Here is a 24,883-nt window from a genome sequence, read left to right as displayed (position 1 = left end):
CAATTTTTTCGTTCCATGAGAGTTATAATTTCTACACTTACAAATATGTAATCGAAATCATATACTCACTTAATACACAACTAAACGACAAATATTTACGAATGTTATTTATGTTTAGGTTAACATTACTTACTATATTTCATTTTTTTCTTAAGAATTATAAACGTTGTATTATCAATATTATTTTTCATTTGTTGGAATATAGCCATCTGATCTATCAATATCTTGATTAGATTTTCTAATTTCTTTTCATTTTATATTGTGCTTTAAGGTTGGCAATTTGCAAAACTAAGGACGGAATCTTGTTCATGACGGCTTTTTAAGATACTGACGACTAAAGATACAAGATACTTTTGTAAGTAAAATTTAACGAACAATGATAACGTTGTAAAACACAAACATTGAATCCATCGAAACTAGCTCAATATTTATCAAATTAAAATTCATAGAAAAAAATCTTGAAAACTTTGGCCTCACAAGCGTCTCTCTATGTTCAAACGGGATTGCCCAAAAAGGGCGAGAAAGTAAAAGAAAAGGGTTCGTTGACGTGGGCAAGGTCATGTTTGGTGTCGTTTTCCATTTAGATAATGAAATCGACCCTGAACCGCTTCTACTTAAACAAAGCAAAACCGTATTGGAGGCGATGTTGCCAGACGGTCTGCAAATAATGAAGAAAACACACCTTTCTTGCAAAAAGTGTTGGCAACCTCTTTAAAATTGGCAACGATGTATTTTAAGTAACACGAAATAGCCAATGGTGTAATGGGAGACGACACGACAAGCTGCAAAAGCACGACAAGTGACATACGACTTTCCATTTTTAGGAGTTAGTTGGTATCGTTTAAACTGGAGTTTACATGTACATATTTGGTGCTTTTGCAATCGCAAAAAAAGTTATGTACATCCATAAAACCAGGAATTGAAAATCTATTCGCACGCTCTCGACTAATGCCAGTGCATTACAAAAAATATAAACATTTTGCCTACTTTCCTTATTTGAATATTATTTTGTATTAATACCGTTATTAACTACTTTAGTTTGGTTAGTTAAGTTAGGTGCTTTTCGGTTAAGAAACAATCCGGAAACGTTACTAAATGCAAAACATCATACAATTAGGGTGTATTCGAAATGTGGAATAGTTTAGGAATTTTTTTTAGCGTGTCTTGTCATTTTTGGTGTTTCTGTTCTACTTTAATTTGTTAATAATTATTGTTGTTGCATTCAGTCACAGCACTCTTTGAAACTATATACAAATTTCCTATTTTTTTGACCGATTTGTCAAAAACGAGTGGACTAAAATATAAAGGCTTATATGTCAGAAAATTGATAGTGTTCTGTTTTATGCGTCAGTTTTAACAAAACTTGGCTACTAACCTTACGTTTTGTTTTTTTGTTTACCTGGATATCTCTAAAAACAAAAAAGTTATAGCCAATTAAAATGATATCAAGATAAATTGAACTCACGGTACGATAACAATGGACAACAAAATACGAACAATTAAAGTAAAATTCAAGCTAAAATGATTATTTTTGAGAATTCAACCAGCCAAAACTGCTTCGTATTCTGCTTACGGATTCTTCCGGGCATTTGGTTTACACCGTTTTAACAACAATTTTAATTAGTATGTTCAAGGTTAAACCTGGGTAAAATTAAAAACTAACCAAATGTACCGTGATGATTTTTAAAAAAATGATCGCTGAAAATTTGGAAGTTTCGATCGCAATGACGAAATTATATTTGCCCGTTCGATTTCGGTAAACATAAGTTTCACAATATTTCCGGTGATGACTTCATGAAATTCCGCTTGAGATATTAGATAGCTGATAAGTAGGCACGAAAACGTTCAACATTTTTTTACCTATCACCATCATGAAGATGAATAATTGGTTATACGCTTGTCTTTTGTTTCCATTTTTTTTTTCAATTTTAGTTGATAATTTTTGTGATTAACATTATTTAATTCTATGGTAGTTTATTATTATTAACATTATTTTGGTTGGATGTATTTGATTCGATAACAAATATAGTGGCAAATGTGCGAAAAAAAAAAACGGTTTTTTTATAATTGCGCTAAAAATGTGTCTAAATTAAAGTATTACGGATTCCGTTCAAAAATGCATAATAAAAAAAAGCTGGTACATCGACAAGGATTTGACATAACCAAGATGCCGCGTTGATTATAACAAATTATTTCAACAATCCAGCACAGCAACATTTTAGATCTGTTGAAAAATATTATAAAAAACTGACCCAGTTGCCACTCAGTACGGACGACTGGTAAGTAGGTAGGATAAGCATCCAAGTGCTGAAGGAAAATGAAATTTTTTGCGTAAAATCAATAGCTCAGAGAAAAAACTTGTATAAATAGAAATGTATGCGGTACTTTGGTTTCTTTTAGTGTAAAATATATATAGAAGGGTTATCTAAGCCAGATTTTAATAACTGTCGAACTTTCTCACGTTATTTTTCTCAACAATACTCGGGATTATACCCGTTTCCGCTAGGCTACGTAAAGTATTAACAACTAGAAAAAAGGTAATCTTAATCTTTAAAATAACTTAAATATCGCGCTTATTTTTTGTTAATAACTTCCGATAGAAAATATAAATTCCCAGAACTTTCAAATACAAAAATAATAGGCAAGAAACTAAGACCGGAAAACCATTTGGACTAATCTGTACTTTTTCCAATATGACGAAAAATAATTTTTTTATTCAAAAAATCAAGTATCGGGTTTGCAATAAGCATTTTGCGAATGCTAATATCGAAAGCAAGGTTTATATTTACACATCCCACCACAAATAATACTTTTTATTTTTTATCGGGGTCGCATTCTATTTGGTCGCCCACCCTGTTAAATACGTTCAATAATCGCCCACAGTTTTTCTTATAAATTTAACGGTGGGCGTTTTATATTACATTACGCCATTCGTGTTACTTAAAGTGTTCCAATCTCTATTGACGATATGCATATTTACTTTCGATCAGTTTTCTTAACTATAACCAAATCTACATACTGCTACGCTATTAATATCGCGAAGATTATTTTGGTAATTTTGGTTCCATTCAAATATGTAAGCGAGGCTGTAATTAGTATATTAGGCAACAAGTGGGGTAAACGGCATTTGAGTCACGAGTTTATTAGGACGAGCGGAGCGAGCGCTTTATAAACGAGTGAGATAAAGTATATTATGCAATAAGTGCGATAAACAGCAAGTGGCTTAATAACCGAGTTAGATAAAGAGTTTACCAAACGTGTTGCATACTATACTTTTTCTACAACCGTCACGAAAAAATCGCAATTTAACAAATTAAAAATAATATCAAATTATCGTATTACTAAATTTCGTACCATTCAAAAAAAATATTTACTAGTTGCCATTAAACCTATTCGTTTATCGTTCCGATCGGTTCTGCTATTGTTGTCTCTTTTTAACTTAACTGTGTACATTAGACAGAAAGAGTTGTTTTATTGTATTGTATAAACAACGGAATAAACACAATTTTAAAACGTTATGTTGTTTATTTAACTTTTACAATTGACCATTAAGTAGTGTATTTAAAGAAAAAGACTGTAATTGGAAGAAAAATCATCCAAGTATAATAAGATTAAATTTTTAAGATTGTATCAGCAAGAAAAAGCTGGTCCTAATCTTCAATTTTGTTTTGTTTACAATTGGTCTTGGCAAGATATTAATATAAAAACTGTAAAAATCAGTAAAGTTCATACGAACGGTACGTAAAATTTCTGTGAGAAACTTAACACTTAACACTTTACTTACAGAATAGTCCACTACATTTTAATTGTAGCTTATAGCACGTAGTATTTAATTAGGGGGGGGGGGGGGCAGTGTGACACAGAAACAGCGTATTGATTGGTCAAGATGGCAGCCATCTCTCGTATGCGACATGCCCTGTTTCCGTAGTGCCGTACTTCGTTGCCCTTACTGGGACGCCCGGTATATAAAGGTCAGTGCGGCGCTTTTTGATATCTCCATAAATAAACAAAAATTTTGAATGCAAAAGTTGTTTGTACGAAATTACTGCTTGCAATTAAAACAGTGGTCATTATTTCATTTATGGATTTCTGCCAGAAATTATACTCACAGCCTCGTCCCAAATTTTAACGATCCTGAAGTTGCAACGCGACGCTGCTAAGCTACGACGTTCACAGAAAAGAAACTTTTTTTTACTGAGTCAGCATTTCGGCCATACCGAGTCTCGTTTTTGCGTAAATAATCATTGTATCCTAACAGAAATTACGTTTAAAAGAAACAATTTTTGACCGTACCAAAACGAAAGAGAGTTAGTTCATAGACGAGTTACTGTTTTTGGTTTTTGAATTTTACATAATCAAATGATTATAAACGTGAGTTATAATTAAATATGAATTTATTCCTGAATTCCAACATCAGATTTTTTAGCAATCTTTAGCTCATTTATTTCATGTTTACGCAGACAATTTTACATAGCCCAATAAATTAAATAACTGACTAATTACTATGATGAGGTATTACCTTTCTGGAATGATGTTCCGCTAGTTTTAAATAAAGTATTTCGTATATTATTTATATTTTAACAATGATCGCTAATCTAAACCCATATTTATGATTGCTGTATGGCTAAGTTATGTTGCATTTGAAGCTCGTTCAATTACACTGTCAATTTGCGGAAGGGTTCCATTATAGATTTCATCCTTTTTTAGTTGATCAAAACTATTAGCTATGATTGCTGATTATATCTTAGCGACATCTTGCAAAAATTTATAAAGAGCACAACAAATTAATGATACAATCAAAGATACATTACCAAAACCGGCGTTGACTGTTATAAACCACAGTGATTTTTTTTCAAAAATGTTTTGTCTCTGTCAGCTGACAGAGAATAAACAAAAATAACCAAAAATGATGTCATTACAGAAAGGAAATGCGCCAAGTTTAGACCAGCAGTGTAGAGGGACTTTAACCACCAAAAGTGAATTCAGAAATTGGTGCTTGCAAAAAAAATTTACATCGCGTATTTAGTAGGTGCCATTGCCAAACCCATGAATTTATATTTCTCAAACCAGTTGGATTAGACCAATGCGCAATTGCAAGACTTGGCTAACGCCACAAAATTTTAACAAATCAACAATCATCAATCAACAAATGAAATTGAGAGCTATCTAGAGATGAGTTACTGACTCATATTAAAAGAGATAAAAAAATGTCAGCAACGACATTAAATCAAATCTGTTGCGTGCACAATTGCGGGTCCTAAACCACCATTTGAGAATTCTTCACCAAAAAGCCCACGGAATTATTCAAGCGGGTATATTTCGGTCTGGTACACAAAATTCAATCATCGCAAGAAGACGGAAGGGACCAGCAAGAGGGGCCAGAGTAAAAACTAGCAAAAGAACCCGGATTTCAGAATTCAGTAAGGGTAAATATTTTTTTCATTAATTGGCAATGCATTACAAGGAATCCTCAAATCTTAGATTGGAGTAAAGCTTGGATTGTAAACCATCCTGTATGTAAAAATCCCGACCTGAGAATCCAATTATCAATTTTAGAAAAGCATCAATGTAGGTTTCTTGAGTTTACTTTTAATACGATTTCAATGAAAATAACTGCTTTAATCTGGACTAGCAACTTACATTGCAGTTCTTGTGGCGGCATGCCCTGCGATAAAAGTCATAGTTTTCCTAAATTTTGTAATAAAGCCGTTTTGTCACATATTTCTGATTTTGCGTTTTAAAAGCATCAGGGATTACATAATTTGTTAGTTAGTTTTAATTAATATGTTTTGGCTAAACCATTTACATTACAGTTGTATATATACATATTCATGTTAATTATTATAGTCTAATATAATAATAATAAATTTATTTACTAGATTGTGAGAAATATTTATTTTGATTTTCCAGAGAAAAAAAAAATAGGTTTCAGTCTAGTCTTTCTACAGGGTCCTTACAATCTGAGACGAGTGGGCAATATATAATTAGGAGGAGAATTGATGGTAAGTGGATTAATATTTTTTTTTCAATTTTAACCCTTCATTGGCAATATATACCTTTTTAACAATGAATTATTTACTCAACAATAAGGCTGTGCCTTTCCTCATACCTATTTTCAATGGTTCTCTTATTATTTCATATTTTCTAATAAAAATCAATTAAACCTCGAAGTTTTTCCTAGTTTTAAAAGAATACTGTAGTGACGTGTTGACAATGCGTTTAATTTACTTTACCGAAAACGGGTTAAAAGGCAGTCTTTACAAACTTAAAATAATCAAGATTTCTAGAACGCTATTGGGATTGCGTATAGGGAAGCCTGAAGAATCCAGTTATAATTTTTTGTCAGAAATTCAGAATTGACGTAATACCGAGAGTGATCCATTTAAAATGACGAAGTTAAGTGCTGCGAGAGTCTTACGGGATATTTTGTATAATGGTAACAATTTTCACTGCATACAGCAATTTTATTCAAACTATTTTTCTATATAAAATATATAAAAGAATCCCGCAACAGCAATCTACCCTGTATACATACACACATATCTATATTATATTATTGCTTTTAAATTAATGGAAGTATACCATTTCATTTTGAGATTCTACTTCTGAGATATCAAAGTTGATTTTATTTGTACACAGTCACTTTCGAAATAAAAAAAAATCCACCATTTTTTGTTTATCGGGAAGTTCGAAAACCTATTTATTTTCAAATTTTTAAAAATTAACTGAATTTTGTCAAAAGTACTTAGAGTTACTTAAAATCGACTTTTCAGTAAACCTAAGCAAATTTTAATTTCGATAAGATTGCGATAAGATTGCTCTCGATGTAAGTAGCTTCATAAAAATTATCAATTAATTAAAATGTTACAAAAGTAAAAACAAAACTTTTTTGCGAAAAGCATCTTGGTTTTTCCAGCACATTTCCTTTTAACCTTTCCGAGTTATTGCACCCAACAACGAACTGTAAATTGTCATCCATTACAAATTTTAAAACCATCTGAAAACCTTAAGGCAAAAAGTGAATTACGGCAGTAGAAGTATTAAGAGAAATTCAAGGACAATTTGCATGTGTCCCAAAAACGTTATAGTAGTTATTATTAATATAAAGTAGTCCAGGAACGAATCACATTCCACGCATGCAGTATAAATGCCACACCCAACCAAAAAAGCTACATGAAAATGATATGGAAGTTGTTCAAGTTCCGATTTATTCCTTGACAAGAAGTTATAAAATTTGAGCAAAAAGTGGTCGTATAATGTGTAAATGCCGTAGGTGCGATCCCTTCGACATTAAATTTTGAAATTTTTCGACTACATCAAGAACGAGTGGATTAAAATATGAAGTAAAATAGCGCATTTTATTGAATGCACGACATATATTTAAAAAATAGAAAAATTGTGTTTGCCCCAGGCGTTTATTGGAAAACTTCGGAATGGCATACTGCCCCCAAAAATATTAAAAAACTACATGGGGAAAAATGCCTCCTAAAAGAGCTACAGATCAACATCAGAGTTAGTTAATAACTACTAGGGCTAACGCGCGGGCTATTACTGTTTATGCTTGTCTCTCGCATATGGATAAAGTAATGTACCAAATATAATTCACAAAAGGCAGGGGCTCGATGCAAAATTAACAATACCGACCCAATTAAAACCTGCATGCTTCTACGGTACCGTGCAACATCTAATTAAAGGCTACCCACACACATCTTTGCGCGAATGTTTAAAAAAAAGAATGCCAGGTTTTAACTTTAAATGGATCTTGCTCAGGGCCCTTTAAATTATTTTTGAAAGCTTGCTTTTCCAATGTTACGTGCATAGACTATTAAAATGATATTTTTCAGACATGCTTCGATACGTAGGTAAAACGCAAAATTTGTAATAAAACATCTTTTGCGTTGGGTTAATAGAGCGTATTTATTTAATGTAAACATATCAAGACTTCGATATTTAGACCAACCAACAACGTCACTGTTGACATAAAATTCAAAATATATTTGTCCATCAAAATACAAACATCCTGTGGGTGTAGCTATACAATATTTTAAAAGTGTAAGTGGATCCAAACAACTCATGCCTTTAAGTTTTTTTTATATTTTTACAATGTTCTGAGATTAGGCGTCACCCCATAATAAACAGACCATCGACTACAACATTTTCCATTTTAGGGAGTTGTTGCCGCACACCTACTTATATAAAGTATCAGATGTTTTTATTTAACGACGAAACTAAGCTTAACTATCAATTAACATTTTTGGATATTTTTGTTAAACTTCGCAAAATAAATATACATTTGGTCTCTGCATTCACGTCACGAACTCCGCCAATAATAGATGCCAAAACAATAATTAACGCCCACTTAGATCACTTTACATTTCCATTTGAGGTTGTACTTGACATTCATGAGGTATTAACGGTATTTTGGTAAAATAATAAAAAAATAGTATGCAGTGCGAAACGAGATCCGAAGTTTATTTATAATAGTTAATGGAAAGTGTGTTTTGATTATGCCGAGAATTGTCAATAAAATCTACTGTAACGTTAACTAACCTAAATCTTCTACCAGCCTTAACATCACTCCGCCAATATGGACATCTCCCTTAACACGAATTTGTCTTTCTGTCTGCAGATCAGTAACAAAAACTCTGAGATCCCACGACCCGTCACCTACTACGTGCCCATTGGCAATCATGTTGATTTTTTAAAGCACTTAATTTCTCACAAAGTGTTTCTTTCACTGAATTAAAGTCACGAAGAGGCACATTTTAACACTTTATAAAAATAACTACGTAAATATATTTGATCAGGTGCCACCGTCTCTCCCGTCAAAACCCGTAAACACAATATAAAAAAATAAGCCGAGCGACCCCGTGCCAGATTCGTCACTCAGGAGGGGGATAAGAAATAAAAAGAATTTTATAGTGGGGAGTATGTATCAGTACATGGTGAATATGTAATTGCCTAGCTAATGGTCTCACGTAGCGACATCATTGGAACATTTAAAGAAACTTTTAAAACTTACTAAATATTGCTCGAGGCGCAATGCAAAAGAATACCAGTTAATTTCTTTATCCAGCTGCACCTAAGATATAAAACTTAAAAGTATTCACCAACTTTAATCTTTAAAATATAAAAATATTAAGTAAAAGTGTATTATTACCTAAAAATTACAGTTTGTTTCTACCCATCCCCTAAGAGAAAGATTTTTTTGATTTTAATTTATATTTATTTGTATTTACATATGGATTATACTTCGTTATTTATGCTATGGAGCGATCGTCACAGAACAGCAATGTTTATGGTTAATGATCGTTATTTGTTTTGATTTGTATACTTTTTGGTTATTTTAAAGACTTAAATTTAGGAATTTTAATAATGGAAAAAATTCTGAATCTTAGAAGACTTGATGATATTAGACGTAATTTAAGATTTGCAAATAGCGATCGTACTAAAAGCACCGAAGATCAGGTTGTTATTTATTTTGGTGAATTTTTGTTAGAAAATCCCTCTTAGACTGCACGTATTGGTGAAGGGAATAATAAAACAATTTTATTAGGTTCACGTTGAAATGACAGTGTACAAGAAATTTGAAGACCTTCACTCACGGTTGTTACTTAAATCCAATGCCCCAGAACTTCATAAAGAACTCCACAAATTTTTTTTATTGGATTGTTTATCGCGTCTTCCATCAGCATATGAGGTACCTAATATCTGATGTATTCGCAACTGCTAATGTATTTGGTATTTTAGAGTCTAGACGCTAGTCGACCATGGCTGTGTTACTGGATTTTACATCCCTTATCTCTAATGGGTGTTCGTGTTGACGATGTTACAAAATCCATGATCGCCCAATTTTTGAGAAAGTAGGTATTGATAAAGGAACAATTTAATATTTTTCAATGGACTCCTTTATTACACAACAGCTTTAATTAATGGTGTCTTCTATGATTTTAATATTAATTTTCACTCTTATACATTTCTTTAATTAAACTCTGAATTTTTATTCCTTAACTGACAATTAATAATGATAAAAATAGAAAATTTAATTTAAGTATTGCATTATGTAGATGTCAAAGTCCAGATGGTGGGTTTGGAGGTGGACCAGGACAATATGCACATTTGGCACCAACTTATGCAGCAGTTTGTGCACTAGTGATAGTAGGAACACATGAGGCATACAGGATCATTGACAGGTTGGTTTGTTATAGTTTAATTGAGAATTGTCATTTTTTGCCAGAAAATTTCCCTGAAGAAAGTAAATTACATTGTCTTTTTTTAGGCAAAAACTTTATGCATTTTTAATGAGTGTAAAGCAATCAGATGGGTCTTTTGCAATGCACAATGGAGGGGAGGTTGATATAAGAGGTGTTTACTGTGCCTTATCTGTTGCAAGTTTAACTGGAATTTTAACTACTGAACTTGTACGAGATACAGCAGAATGGATAATAAGGTTTATCATTCATTCAGTATAATTATTTTATAATTTAAACTATAACACGTGAAGAATGGGCTCCTTGCATAAACAAATCGATACATATTTATAGCTTACTTACATATATGTCTATGTACCTTAGAATGACAAAATAAGAATGTTGTGGTTGCAAATGATTCTGCAAAATCAGCATCAACAATGATGATGAGATAAAATTACTCAGATAGAATGTGGTCTCTCTAGCAGTATTTTTCAATAGCTCAATTAGAAAATGTATATCTGACCTTCTTTGAGGTCTCCTTTTAAATTATTTATAGGGATTTGATTTTTTAAATATGTACTGTTTTTTTATTATACTATGTAAATGGTATTTACAAATATAAGGCATGTAAGAGGCCCATTATAACAAGCAATATATAAAGTATATATTCCAAATTTGCGTGTTATCTGCAGTTTATGTCTATCTTGGCCCCTTTGTATGATAAATTTTTGTACATTAAAATATTTTTGTTGTAGTTGCCAAACCTATGAGGGTGGTTTTTCTGGGTGTCCTGGGTTAGAAGCTCATGGAGGGTATGCATTTTGTGGATTAGCAGCTTTAGTTATTTTAAATAAGGGTCACTTGTGCGACAACCAAGCTTTAATGGTAAATGATGTAATTAAAATGGTGACAATTTAACAAACTTATATACTAATTAGGTGTATTTTACACTAGCTCAGTTCTACTTTACTACCATCAAAATTTTAAATTTGTTAGATTCGGGATTGCATATAGCTATTAGATAATATAGTGACCCAACTACAGTAAAGATTGATGCGCTCTACATTTCACTTACCTGAATTTATGGCCATCGTTGGTTAAATCTCGCGCATGCGCATGTCTAATCGATCTCGATTATTTTTTATAGTTATTCATAAGTTTTTGTATTATCGGTATAGACATCGGCTATATCTCTAAAAGCAATATGGCGGCATTGCTTGTCTGTACACAGACACAGAGCCTCCATTCCGCAGTCCCGATTCCACTTCGTCTAATTTGTGGAGGCTCAAAGAAATCTTTATTAGGCAATTAAGTTAAGGAATAGGACGTGATGCTTATATTGAATGCTCGATCAGCTCCTACAGTATTTTTTCTTTAGAGAAATTCTTTTTCAATTTTTAAAATATGGGGTAAATAATATTAAAGCGTACAGGGTGGTCCGGTCCGAATTATAAAAGTGAAACTTTCATACCATATTCAGCAGATAAAAATAAGTAAAAAAGTTCTATGTTCTAAAATGAAAGTTTATTTTATTTGATACGTCAGAATACGCAGAAGACGCCATACTGCTAGTTTTTTAATAATAGAAAGGTCAAAATTATTAACAAATTTAAAGTTTTAACGGTCAATTCCCTTGTGAACTAAATGAATAACTGAATATTATTCCAGAGGTGGATTGTACAAAAACAAATGAGAGTAGAAGGTGGCTTTCAAGGACGAACAAATAAGTTAGTTGACAGTTGTTATTCCTTTTGGCAAGGCGGAGGGTTTCCTTTGCTCTATACCTTGTTAGCCAAAGGTAAATTAATATGAAATTTAATTAGAAAATGGGACAATTTTTTAATGATTGTAGATGATTTAGCTCCGCATGATCATCTTTTTGATGAAAGAGCGCTCCAAGAATACATATTAATATGTTGCCAGCATGCGCAAGGTGGAATGGTAGATAAACCAGGTAAACCTCGAGATGTGTATCACACTTGCTATACAATAAGTGGATTATCAGTGGCCCAGCATTTTTTGGAAGAAAAGCATGTTCTTGGAACATATAAAAACGAATTGGTAATTGTAGTGAATCTTTTAGTAATTTCCAAAAGTACTCCAGAAGTACAAATAATGTTAATTGAATATTGCTGTTTACATTTCTTCCTGCAACTAGCAATTATTTCCGTTTACTGGAGTTTCTTATTTTAGGCTAAGACGCACCCTTTATATAACATCAGACCAGACTTAGTACGAAAGTCGTTGTTGTATTTCCATAGCTTGGAAAAATTCCAGTCATTTAGCAGTTACGGTTCAACGTGACATCAACTATTTGCCTCCACCTATTTCGTTAAACATTTTGTACTTTTCCTAAATGGAAATTTTACAAACTTTCGGGAATACTTTGGTTTTGAGTTTAAATAAATAAACTAGAGTATTGGATGGACCCATTTGAATTTGTTTACAATCAATACCTTTTTTTAAATTTTAACATACAGGATGACTTGCAGGTGATAAAAAAAATAATGGATCTTGAAATTTTTAAAACGTAAACATGATTATAAAAAAGTTTAATTTCAATTAAAAAATGTATATATAAAATTATTCAATTTCAATTAAAAATTGGATTTCACTGGAAGGACTGGGTTTGAGGAGTACGCTCCTGCGTTGGCGATACAAAAAGATTTTTAATTGTACTATTACTTGGACTTGAAATAGAATCTTCTGGTGTTTGTGCGATGAATGAATCAGGAGTTGTCGCTGTATTACTCTCGTCACGCTGAGGTGGTGTTGTACTTTGGTTCTCGTGTAGATGTGTGGTGAACATCAGATCTTCATCCAGTGCTGTATTTCTCTCCACGGGTGTAGGAGTCTTAGTTTTATCACCCCGTGGCGACAAATTTGACTCTGTCATCTCAGTAGGTCGGGCCGAGTTTAGATTACCTTGCATATTCACGTCAACTGCGTCATCATCAATTGCTGCATTTTGTTGGACACCCTCAGTCGAATTCTTATTTTCATACAGTCGAGGATTAATGCATACAGTTTTTGTAGTGTTGTAGGTTTTATAAATACCTATGAGATTGTCACATAATTCAAACATATTTGACCGAAGTGAAATAATTATAAATTGTGCATTTTTTGTTCTCGCCTGAAAAAAAGGAAAAAACGTAATTATCAAATAAAAATGGACGCAAAAGTATTTACCTTGATGTAATTTCCAACTATTGAGACATTCTTAAAATCCAAAGCGGCATCTATTTCATCCATTACATAAAGAGGCGAAGGCTTATAATAATGCAATGCAAAAACCAGTGCCAAAGATGACAAAGTCTTTTCGCCACCAGATAAGTTTGATATTTTCTTCCAAGTTTTTCTAGGTGGTCTTACACTGAAACACAAATTGAAACTCATTTATTCACATTATGTGATCCAACTTCACGCACTTTATATCAGTGAAGCCATCTAAAATACTATTCATTAAATGCATGGTATGGTATTATGGCAAAACATCACTAAATTAACACCTTTATCATGGAAATCATCACGAAAACCTGCCTGTATAAAACTTTCTCATTTCGAAGTAAACTGCATTAATTTTTTTTAACGAAATCAAAAGATTTTTGAGGGATTTACCAGCCCCGCAGTTACAGATAGTTACAAAAATAATTTCCTTCTTATATCAGCTGTTAGCGTTTTTGAAACCTTAGTCCTATCCCAGATACGGCGGAATTTCCGTGGGTGGAGTCCGCATGGGATCCGTTAGTGCACATCAGTACAGTAGATAAAATAAAGAAACGCCCAAATTGGAGAGGACGAAATTATTCCGACGGAAAAAAGTTTTCCGCTGCATGCAGGAACTTCCAAGTGTTGACGTTTTATGTTTACGATGCCAGTGAACGATGTGGTCTAAAAATGAACATAAGCAAAACCAAGTTCATGATTATAAATAAAGAATCTCGTAGAAAGTGTCGAAGTGTCACTTATTTGGGAACGACAATAAATCACCACCCTCAACAGATTAAATGCTGAATAAAAAAAAATCAATACAAACTTTATCAAAATGTCAAAACAATTTGGCCATAAAGATTAAAATCCTTCGATGTTACGATTTCTCGACACTCTCTTACAGAGACTTCAAGGTTTAAAATGTGGCTATATAGGAAAATTCTGAGGATCTCGAGAATGTCTTACGAATCGGTACTGGAAAGAATGAGCAAAGGAAGGGGGTGAGAAAAACTATAAAAAGAAAAAAAGCTCCAGGGCTATATAATGCGAAACGAAAACAAATACCATCTTCTTAGGGATATTCTCCATGGAAAATCTATGACAAGAAAGACCTGGGTTCAAGAATTAAGAACATGGTTTTCCAAAACAAACACTAAATTGTTCAGAGCAGCCATAAACAAATTCGTTATAGCCAGGATAATCGTCAATGTTTGGAACTAATAGTTACTTGAAGAAGACGGAGAAGAACACATATTTACGTTAAAACTTGCATTCCTTAACTGTAAGGTGATGGACTAGTTTTTGCTTCTAGGAAGAAGAGAAACTGACAAAGGCGGAAGCGGAATCTATTCCGCCGGCTATGTGGGTTAGTTCAAGCGGAAGAGTACTTTTCCGCTCGGAAATTCCGCCATGTGTGGGATAGGACTTAGAGTTTGTTATCAAGTTAGTTAGTTATCGAAAAAAATCCAAAACGCTGTGTATTCTAAGTCATCCAAATTTCCACTCAATAGGTTTACAAAGGTCAACTTATAATTAAACTTAGGATTTTACGAAGTTGTCAACAATAATCTTCAAAAAGCTATAATAGGATTTTAATAATACGTAATAAAGTAACCCCGTAAATCTTTAACAAACTCTGTTGGTAAAAATCCTAAATATTTATTAATATTCTTTTTAAGATCTACCCTTGCATAATTTAATACTGTTGATGTCAGTTACTAGTTTGTTAACTTAGTTGTTACTGGGATTTTCAGTTACTAAGAAATGGAAAAACAAGATGTTTAATTACTAAAAAATGTAAAAACAAGATATTCTTGTTCAGTGTAGTCATTACATAAAACACCAAAAAGTTCATTTAAAATTTAAAAAAATTACTTACTTAAATTGTATTCCTTCCGTAAAAGGATCATAAGTGTCTACCATTTCAAATTCAGCATCGCCTCCTAAAGTAATCATTTGATACATCTCCTTTAACTTCAACCTGATAATATTATATCCATTCATGAATTCCTCCTTCCTCTGAGACCTCAATTTGTCATACAAATTTTTCATTTCTGTTCTTTTGTTTGTGACTTGTTGTAGTTCTTTCGTCCGATCCAGATACGCTTCCCGTTTTTTCTTATATTCCTACATGCATAAAGCAAATGTTGATAAATTACATTCCGCATATAACATTCCCACCTCAATAGCATTAAGATTTGGCTTAACTGTCTTTAAGTGATTTTCTGCAGCCTGCAATTCCTTTTCTATGTCTTCTGCATTTTTCTCTTTAATTGTTTCAGGATTAAATTCTTCTAATTCTGGTACCGTCTCATTTGGAATGTCGTGAAGTTGTAAAGTACCCAACTGAAAGATAAAGAATAGTAAAACATTTAAATATCAAAAATATTTTTTACTTTCGCCTGCCACGCCTTGATACTAGTATTATAATCATCAAGTTTTTTCCGATGTATTTTCAATTTTTCATCAATATCAATTTTTTCAGATTTTAGAGTGTTCTCTTTTTTCTTGATATCATCTACTTCTTTGTGAATTTCTATAAAATAAAATATAATTTCAATTCATTAGTATAAAATTTACAATCACTTACCTATGTAGTCTTTCTTTTTATCCTCTAATTCTTTTGTAATTTCTTTCTCGGCCATCAATAATTTTTGCCCCTGTTCTTCCAATTCAGCTCTTTCTTCTTTCATTTGTATTAAACTCTTTTCTAAATCTTCAAGTTCTTGTTCCATACGAGCAATATTGTCTTTTGTCATTGCATAATTTCTAACGAATGCAACAATTATTAATTTTAACCACATTCGCCGGCAAAAAAAATCGGCCATTAAAAATTAACTCCAATTTCAAAGTTCTTCATCATTTTTTAAATTGTGAATTGATTCTTTTGTAACGATGCTACATCACAAATTTTTATTCAGATTGGAATTTGAGCATAAACTTAAATCACATTGAAGCATGATCTTGTCTATGTGTGTGTCGTCCAAAGTGTATATTTTATTTGCCTATTTTTTCTTTAAAATTTTTCACACTCTGTAAACTTATAAATTAGTCTAAAGTACGCGGGAACAAAAATTCGCGAACTACAGAAGGTGTGAAGTCGTACGCCGATCGATATAGGTGTTAGTACCGTTATCCAGTTATTTTTTACCTTGAGAAACAAGTAACTGAACAAGAAGGGAACGCTCGCCCCGTTTCACCCGAAGACCATCAAGATAAGGGACTGAGAGGAGCGTTTTCTCTTTACTTAAATTTTTGTATAATTGAGTTCTTTTTTTTTTTCGCTTTACTGAGCCATCGAAGCCAGTTACAACAGAGTTAAACTGTTTCAAAGTTTAATAGAGATCTTAAAAAATAACATAAAGATTTAATTAATAAAGTTTAAAAATTAAGGCTAATATCTAGTGTGTCCTGGTCGTACCCAAATTACTTCATCAAAAAGGTTTGTAACAAGTTCTTGCAGATCAAATTCTCCCCAAAGCGCAATCATGATGGGGGTTGTGTGATGGTGTGGGCGGAGCTTTCAAAACGCTCAAAAAAGATCATGCTCCAATGTGATTCCACCGTTGCTGCAATCTACAGAACTTTCGAATTTTTGGGCAAAAAACTTCGTCTCCTAGTTGCATCCTGTTACTGGGAAACCAGTCGACAATTTAAAGAAATAATTAAAATCAAACGAGCCTGTTAATTTTTCAAAAAACTTCCACAGGCTACTTGTAATACTATTTTTAAATCTTCTGCCAATCATCCTCTTGGCTTCTTCAACATCATGAATGACGAAAGATTAGCAATTTGATTTATCAACAACCGACGCAGGAAGAATCCAGAAGATTTGTAAATATTAATATGAATATTATCAAATTCACGAGAAAGCCAACTTGAGGTCAGTTTTATGTAGCCCGTTTTTTTTGTCGTATATTTACCTTTCTGCGGTTTTTACTGCAACTTTCAGCTTAGTAATGTTCGATTTGCAACCCTCAATGGTTTTAGCGCATTCCTTAATATCCTTTTCAACTTGAATTTTGCCTTTACTTTTATCTTTAATTTCTCCGGATATTTTGTCAACTTTCACTTGGAAAGCACCTACCATGAAACAAAACCAAATTTTAATGTAATTTATTTGAATATGATATTTTTTCTCGATTTTTCCCCAAAAAAACAAAACTTTAAAGGTTAAATCTCACTTGTTTCAGCACGCACGGCAGTTAACATTTCTCTCTGAGTTCAGTGTGCTTTTCTATTTAAAATGTCTGCAATTCTAAAATAATTTGGTTGAGAAATTTAAAACTGCATTGCATTTTTTTGTGCAAATTTCCATCTACTGTTTAAAAAAATCTTATTTTATGCAAAAAGCTACAGTATCTATCTTATTAAATGTAGAAACAATTTGTTTAATTTTTTTGAATATAACATTTTTCAACTTTTGGTAACTATTTAGAATAAAAGAGTTTAAGAGTTTCTACTTATTTGGAAGTATCAATATTGCTCTAAACATGTCCTCTTTAAGGAAATAGAATTGAGACCACCTTACTCTCTCAAACACCGTACAGAACGAGAAACCCTATAAAGGATGACTGTGATGGAGAAAATATTCTTGTGCCTCATGGATAGTCATGTACACGAACAAAAACAAATACAGAAGCAGGGAGTGCTTTTTCTGTTTTAGAACTCGTCTCAGATTGTGGGTGCGGCAGTGGTCCCATTCCCAATTCCCAGAATTTCAAATTTTATTTAATTTTTTTAGTTGAATCATTAAAGGAGCAATCCCTTTTTACTTTTGGCATAACTTCTTACAACCCCCACCCCCACCCTCTGGAAGTCGTTGAAGCTATTTGACGTGTGCATAACCTATTTGTGGGCCAACTGTTCTGCCTACTTTTTAGCCAAACTTTTCTTGGAGATTTTTTTTATTTCAAAACCAACAACATGAACTTGCGGATCTTCAGGCATAAGAGGATGTCGTTTCCTTAGCGCGACATAGCTCGGCACCTGGTTCTTCAGTTTTGCGGAGCTCCCCCCCCCCCAAGACATATACTCGCGTCTTCGCGTGCCCGTAAAACTTCGGAGGCATCGCGAAAGAGCGACCGAATAAATCGCAACACCCAGAGCACAGATATCTGTGCCTCTGAGGATCTATCCCAGTATATTCCAGGCAAAGATCTATGCAATATTGGTATGAGCTCACAAGGACGTCAATAGAGGATACTCTGACATCACATCTATGTTTGCAGGGACAGGCTGCCAGGCTTATAGATCTGTAAAGATGAGCTCGAGATTGCTCGTTGACTGTAGAAAAACATTGACAAGACTGGTAGAATGGAATCAATTATACTCTTGAAAGAAAACTGTAGATTATCATCATTTGGTTTTGCAACCACTAACCTGCAGTTTCTGTAGCTGTATCGTACTCTTGCTTCTTCAACTTCACAAGCTGTGTTAGCTTCTCTACTTGAGCGGCGTCCACTTTATTAGCATTTGCATTGGCTTCTTGGTTCTTTAGTTGCCTTGCCAGATTTGGTTCTTGCTGTTTCAGACTCTATTTGAAAGAAACAAATATAATGCACAGTTTATAAATTAATTTATCCGCAACCAGTACACACCTCCAATTCTTGAGTAAATTTTCCAAGATTAATTTTCATTTGCTTCAACTCAATTTGCCACGTATTTATTTGCGTCTCCAGATCTACTTGCTGTTGCCGTAGTTCCCTAACATGGTTCTCCATTTGCTGCACATTTGCAGCTAATCTGTCCAAATCGCGTGGGTCAATGTTCGACACTGCTACAGATTGACCCATTTTTCCTCTCATCATTCTCTTGCCTCCGCCACTCATTGTTCCTAAGAAAATGTTAGTTTATGCATCTAATTTTAATGTGGTGTATAAACACTGAAAAACACTACTAAAACGTCAGTTTGGAATAGTACTTGATTAACTAACCTGTAGTTTCAATAAGATCACCTTTGAGGGTGACAACACGGTACCTTCTAGCTCCGTACGCTATTCTGGAAGCTTGATCAAGATCGTTTGCAACTAAAGTGTCTCTCAGACCATAATAAAAAGCTGTCCTTACTCGTTCGTCTGATACTTTTATTAAATCAAAAAGGCGGTGGACATTTTCGGGACTAAAACGAAAGTACAAAACAATATCCAGTTTTTTAGCTTGATAGCAACGATGACCCTGTGAGAAACTCAATGTTTCCCAGACTTCCCTTTTTTGAAGTTGCGGATGGAATAATTGTACAAGTTCACAGGAATAAATCTAATTTAAGAAACGGCGAAACAAGCGAAAATGTTAGAAAATGTCACATTCGGCAGCATGAAAGTAGCCATATTTTTTAGACATATTGTTTGTTATTTAAAAACTATTTTTTCTCGATAAATGGTATATGAAACTAGAGTGTCCTAACTTGTCTCCCAAAAGTTACACGCCTAGTTACTGATCGCGTTTTAGAAAACGGGAAACATATCCCAAACATATATAGAAGCAGCAATATGAATTTCCGGGTTCTGAGATCACTATGGGTAACCAAAAAAAAACTGCAAAAAATTGGTTTAGATTTTGAAACCAACAAATTTTCAAAATGAGGATGAAGGCCACGATTTAAAAATTCAATAGAAAAAAATTCCACAGATTTTAACATTCAACATATCCACATTGGAAAAAAACACTTACGTTTGTATTGGGGTATTAGCTTGTTGTCTTAAGTGTTCTTGTTTATCTAAAGCAATGAAAACTGCACGACCAATGTCATGTTTCTTTAAAAATTCAATGCACCACTGAGCGCAATCTGCAGTATCTACAACGATGTTGTCTAGCGCTCCACAAGCTGTTGATACTGCCACATCATACTTTTGATCAATAGCCCCTAAATCCCCCTAAAAATTTAAAAAAATTATACTTACCCGGGCACCGAATACATATATAAAATTTTGACAAAATTAAACGCCAAATTTTATAAGAAAAACGCATAAAACACAAAACTGAGAAACTCTTCCTCCGACGTCGATTGCAAATGAATGGAACTTAACTGAACTGTTTTAGAATGATTGGCGAAGCGTCAGCAAGTTCGATGCATCAAGATTCGACGTAATTTGTATTTGTATTGTATAAATTGTATTCTGTGGAAGTTTCTTTTAAAACTCAAAATAATTTTAAAAAATGTTCAAACAAAATAATTTAACTCTCAATGAATAAATTTATTCATTGATTAGAACTTCCTATTATCAGCGTTATAAATCTGTTAGCAGCTCAAAAACACTGAACTGCCGAATCTTTTGTAACCTCATAAGAGGTGTTTTAAGTGTTAAGATTTTCAAATAACAAATTTTCGAACGAAAACTAAAATACCCAAAAACATATATTGTATAATTTTTGACCGCTAATAAGTAATAATATTTATAGTGATTAATATTAACATTATCCAAATAAATAATTTCAAGTAAAAAAACTCACCAATCTTCCAAAGAGTCCTGGACACTTTCCATCTCTTTTTGCTTGCATTAAGGAATCTAAAACTCTTCCGCTAGATCGAGATGCCTGCATTGAACTCCTTCCTTCCTCCAAAGACATTCTATTTGACCTTATTTCCTGCACCAATTTGGCTTCCTCTTGCTTTATTAGATGCAGTTCTTCAGTTGCCTCTTTTAAGGAATTTTCGGTTTTAGGAATTTTAGTTTTAAGAGTTGCTATTTCCTGGCTTCTTTCTCGAATGGTGGACTGAGATGTTTCATAAAGGGTTTTTAAACTATCTAATTTAGATTTCTCATTTTCTTCACTGTTAATATAAACCTTCAATTCCGTTTCTGCTAAATTGAACTACAAAAGAAAACGATTTTTACATAAGTAACAAGCAAAATAAATACTAACAGCAGATTTCGTTTTATCAACCACTTCTTTTAAAACTGCAAATTCCTTTTGCATTTCTTCCTTCTGCTCTTGAAGACACTTTGTTTCAATCTGGAATTGTTTCAACAGATCATCCTTTTCTTCTTCCAATTCTTTCATATTTTCAATGGCTTGCATCATATTTTTTTCCACTTCTTTAATTTTCTAAAATCGTAATTACATTGGAAAGACAAATAATAGAAACAAACAAACAATACTTTTCCATTTTGTTCGGGTACAGCTTCCAATTGAAGTAGCTTGTTTTTCTCTTGAATTATAAGCTCCTTTGTTTGTTTGCGTTTTTTGCTTTTATTAGTCCCATCTTCCTGCAATTGAACATCCCTTTTTTCTACTTGATTAAATTCCACAGAGAACGCATCCTTTTTCTTCTTTAAAGTATCACAAACCCTTAATGAAAAAATTCAATAGAAATCACTTTAACTAATTAATTAATTATTTAATTAATATGTCGCATTTATTTGATTATGCTTTTTTAAAATTTCTGTCTACCACACGTTAAGCTTATATAACCAGAAGAAATGGTTAGAATTTTAGGTTTATGAGTGAATATTTTCTACAATTTATCGCTTGAAATTGTATGATTTTGATGACACTAAAATTCGCATCATTCCTAATATATGAAGTGCATTTTAAGAAAAAAGATAATTTTACTTATATTCTGTAAATTCTGGACCAAAGAGGCAAACAGTATTAAGTCTCGTTTTTCAATTTTAAAGTTGGAAGTAGGTGCCCCAATTATCCACGTAATATTAGTAACTAACTAACTGAAGTAACTGATTCTGAACGGCTGATATCTTGATTATTTTTTAAATTTTGAAAGATTACTTTTATCACTTTCGACTTGTAACAATCACCTGTATGGTAAATGGAAATACAAGAATCATTCTTTTGAAACTGATATTATAAGGTGAACAACATTTTCCAGCCAATTAAATCATTTTCAACGCTCAAAATCTTCATTTTTTCAAGTACAACACAATATCTATAGTATTCAAAATAATGTTACATCTTAAACATTTTTGGGATTTACTATAGGGATACCTGAAGGAACCTATCATGAAATAATAACTAATCAAATACCAGGTAAAACAAGGGAGTTAGTGATGGGACACCTATGAGATATCCTATATTTTCATTGGACACTGCATTAGTTACATCTTAATTCTGTTTTGTTCTAGAAAGAATTTAAGTTTCAGGAAAATTAAAAACTTGTCTTTCCTTTGAACTTTTTCCAAACTTAATATAGTTGCCAATTGTTCGCCAACCAAACTCCAAACTTTCAACTTTAAATTTATTCTCAATGGACCAACCAAAAACCTATATATCTGCTCTCTGATTGCCAGTCTAAGGGATCATTAAGAATTCTATAGATTTTAAAATCATCAGCATACACCTTAAAATAGAAGTCATTACTAGTCATTTTAATGACATTTATGAAAATTTTAATTTTCAATTTCAATTTGAATTGATAGGAAAAGCATTTTCACCGCATGCCTAAAGTCAGAGAGCCACTCTATACTCTTGTGAAGCCGGACATTTACTCTTTAAAAATACCCATAAAACCATGTAGGTATAGATTGCTTTTATGCTGTTAATATTTTAATTATTCGGGAACATTGAGTCATTTATTATTAAAAAAAACTTTCTGATTTACATTACCTTGCCATATTATCCATTATTTGTTGTTTCTCATTTTGTAAATTGGAAAGCTTTTCTAACTTTTCTGTATAATTTTTTTGTTCCTCCAAGACATCATTCATAGACATTTGCTGTGCTTCAACCTTTTCATTTAGCTCAAAACTAAAAAGACAATCACATTTAAAAAACCCCATTAAATTCATAAAATAACATACATATTTTTTTGAAACAAAAAATTTTTACAGTTGGCAACTGTATTTTCAATTTTCAAAAATCCAACAGCTTCTTCCATTGGACTGCGAAGTTTTTCCATTTCATTTTCAACTAACTTTAGTCTATTTAATTTTTCTGTTCTTCGGTCCCCTAGTATTTCAACTCTTTCATTGACCTGAGCAAGTGCCTTCTACAAGCACAAAAGATGTACAGGTACAAACATGCATGTGAAAATGAAATAAATTACCTTATATCTGGAAGTCCCTATTATGTCTTCTAAATATTCCAACATTCCAGACTCTCCCTCTTTATCTGCTTTACATTTCATCATAGATATTTGCTCAACTTCTCCCTTTCGTAACAAATAAAATGTAACTTTTATTTCCAGTTAAAATAACTAATCTGGTCCAGCTATTATAGTTTTCTTAATATAAGTAATTACCTGTAAGATTAAGAATCTATTGTGATCTAAATCTATCCCATGTTTTTTTAACAGGATTGCCACCTCCTTAAATTGAACTCGTTTTCCATTTAATAAGTAAAATGATGTATTGTCTTTATTAGCTGTTCTGGACACCACAAATTCACTTCCTGGAACTACATCATATTTGTCCCCTTCCTACATAAAAACTATTAAAATGTTAAACAATATCCAGATGCCATCCACCATACCTTATCAATAACAAGAGCAAAATGGATTGCTACTGTACATGACTGAACATTTCTATAATTCTCTGAATTATGTAGTAAGACACTAATTTTCTTGCACCGAATTTTTGTAGCACGATAACCAAACACAAATAATAATGAATCTATCACGTTGCTTTTGCCGCTACCATTAGGTCCCACTATGGCATTAAAACACTGAAAAGTGGCATTCAGCTAGATTAACCCTTGCATAAAGCCAAAATATCTTTTAACCTTATGAAATGGTCCTAAAATTTGTTCGTTGGCATAACTTTTAAAGAAATTATTGGTAATTTTTGTTATCAACAACCGTGGACCGGTTGGGTCGAAAGAAAGAGTAGGTTTTAAAGGTGCAGGTATATAAATCCCATCTACATTCAGCCCGTCCTCATCGGAAAAATTAAGTTCATCATCTGAGTCTAAATTATCAGATTCATTCACTTGGTCATTGTCTGCGTCTTTTCTTCTGCTAGTATTCATTTTGCAGTGAAATATTTAATATTTGCCTAAAACTCAAAATCTTTTTATTGTAACCAAATATTTTAATTTAACCGTTTACACTACAGAATCCTCTTCTTTCTTCCTTTGCACTTTAAAATAAAATTCATTAATGCGTTTCACAAAAAAATTGTTAGGCACGTTTGCCAGGATCATTCGCCCATTGCCGACTTCCGTCGAGGATCAGTTTACAAGAACACAGAATTCTTCTTCAAGCTTTTCTTCCATAAATAGTTGTACGGATCATTCACCCATTGCAAGCAAACTTCCACAAATTTACTCTAGTGGTTATTAATACGAAAGAATTACTTCACTTCATTTATTATGTCACTGTTACAACAAGTGGGTGAGTGAAGTAATGCAGTTCATTCAATTACATTTGGTATTATAATAACGAACATTATATTTTTAGTTGTACAAGTGCCAAGATGGCAAACTTGTGTCATCTATTTATAGCAGATATATTGACTTCTAAACCATCTGTAATGTTAAAATCTATTTAGTTTTATATTAACTTTCTCTTTTATACAATAGCTTAA

The 24,883-nt window shown here is 32.7% G+C and overlaps 3 protein-coding genes across 4 annotated transcripts in view; 1 reads left to right on the top strand and 2 right to left on the bottom strand.

Moving 5' to 3' along the window:
* The window catches only part of LOC132708087 (unc-112-related protein-like), a 33,634-nt gene extending 24,747 nt beyond the window's left edge, over positions 1-8,887 (bottom strand). The window contains exon 1 of the mRNA XM_060680196.1: positions 8,551-8,887. Coding sequence (XP_060536179.1) covers positions 8,551-8,692 — 142 coding nt within the window. The 5' untranslated portion in view covers positions 8,693-8,887. The remainder of the gene's footprint in view (positions 1-8,550) is intronic.
* A 413-nt stretch (positions 8,888-9,300) lies between these two features.
* On the top strand, positions 9,301-12,617 carry LOC132702428 (protein farnesyltransferase subunit beta). The gene is made up of 9 exons (XM_060671023.1): positions 9,301-9,468; positions 9,557-9,700; positions 9,751-9,863; positions 10,068-10,193; positions 10,280-10,450; positions 10,949-11,078; positions 11,862-11,991; positions 12,046-12,254; positions 12,387-12,617. The coding sequence occupies exons 1-9, from the start codon at positions 9,376-9,378 to the stop codon at positions 12,495-12,497; spliced, it is 1,227 nt and encodes a 408-aa protein (XP_060527006.1). The 5' UTR covers positions 9,301-9,375; the 3' UTR covers positions 12,498-12,617.
* Positions 12,618-12,687: 70 nt separating this feature from the next.
* LOC132702412 (structural maintenance of chromosomes protein 4) lies at positions 12,688-24,509 on the bottom strand. Of its 2 annotated transcripts, XM_060671013.1 has the most exons (21): positions 24,406-24,509; positions 24,081-24,352; positions 23,832-24,023; positions 23,602-23,778; positions 23,407-23,511; positions 23,162-23,349; positions 22,968-23,108; positions 21,506-21,695; positions 21,270-21,452; positions 20,856-21,218; positions 20,076-20,278; positions 19,340-19,524; positions 19,004-19,239; positions 18,786-18,939; positions 17,327-17,486; positions 15,994-16,172; positions 15,800-15,939; positions 15,585-15,749; positions 15,283-15,530; positions 13,383-13,566; positions 12,688-13,326 (listed from the first exon to the last, which is right to left on the bottom strand). In XM_060671013.1, the coding sequence occupies exons 2-21, from the start codon at positions 24,324-24,326 to the stop codon at positions 12,805-12,807; spliced, it is 4,161 nt and encodes a 1,386-aa protein (XP_060526996.1). In that variant the 5' UTR covers positions 24,327-24,352; positions 24,406-24,509; the 3' UTR covers positions 12,688-12,804. The 2 variants fall into 2 exon arrangements, with proteins under 2 accessions (XP_060526996.1, XP_060526989.1); XM_060671006.1 differs by having other exon boundaries at positions 24,081-24,440.
* Between the last annotated feature and the right edge of the window lie 374 nt (positions 24,510-24,883).

The sequence above is a fragment of the Cylas formicarius genome, unplaced genomic scaffold (genome assembly GCF_029955315.1).
Source record: "Cylas formicarius isolate icCylForm1 unplaced genomic scaffold, icCylForm1.1 PGA_scaffold_10__41_contigs__length_53128322, whole genome shotgun sequence".
Classification (NCBI taxonomy): Eukaryota; Metazoa; Arthropoda; class Insecta; order Coleoptera; family Brentidae; genus Cylas; species Cylas formicarius.
Note: the sequence above shows the minus strand (reverse complement) of the source record. Positions and strands in the feature narration are given on the sequence as shown.

What these genes read in the sequence shown, in the direction of transcription:
- LOC132702428 (XM_060671023.1), top strand. Translation starts at nt 9,376, where the DNA reads ATGGAAAAAATTCTGAATCTTAGAAGACTTGATGATATTAGACGTAAT. An exon ending in ATCGCCCAATTTTTGAGAAA is followed by an intron (nt 9,864 to 10,067) that starts GTAGGTATTGAT and finishes TGCATTATGTAG; the next exon opens with ATGTCAAAGTCCAGATGGTG. An exon ending in GCATACAGGATCATTGACAG is followed by an intron (nt 10,194 to 10,279) that starts GTTGGTTTGTTA and finishes GTCTTTTTTTAG; the next exon opens with GCAAAAACTTTATGCATTTT.
- LOC132702412 (XM_060671013.1), bottom strand. Translation starts at nt 24,326, where the DNA reads ATGAATACTAGCAGAAGAAAAGACGCAGACAATGACCAAGTGAATGAA. An exon ending in TTTTTGTTTCAAAAAAATAT is followed by an intron (nt 23,109 to 23,161) that starts GTATGTTATTTT and finishes TTGTCTTTTTAG; the next exon opens with TTTTGAGCTAAATGAAAAGG. An exon ending in TCAAGGCGTGGCAGGCGAAA is followed by an intron (nt 15,750 to 15,799) that starts GTAAAAAATATT and finishes TTTATCTTTCAG; the next exon opens with TTGGGTACTTTACAACTTCA.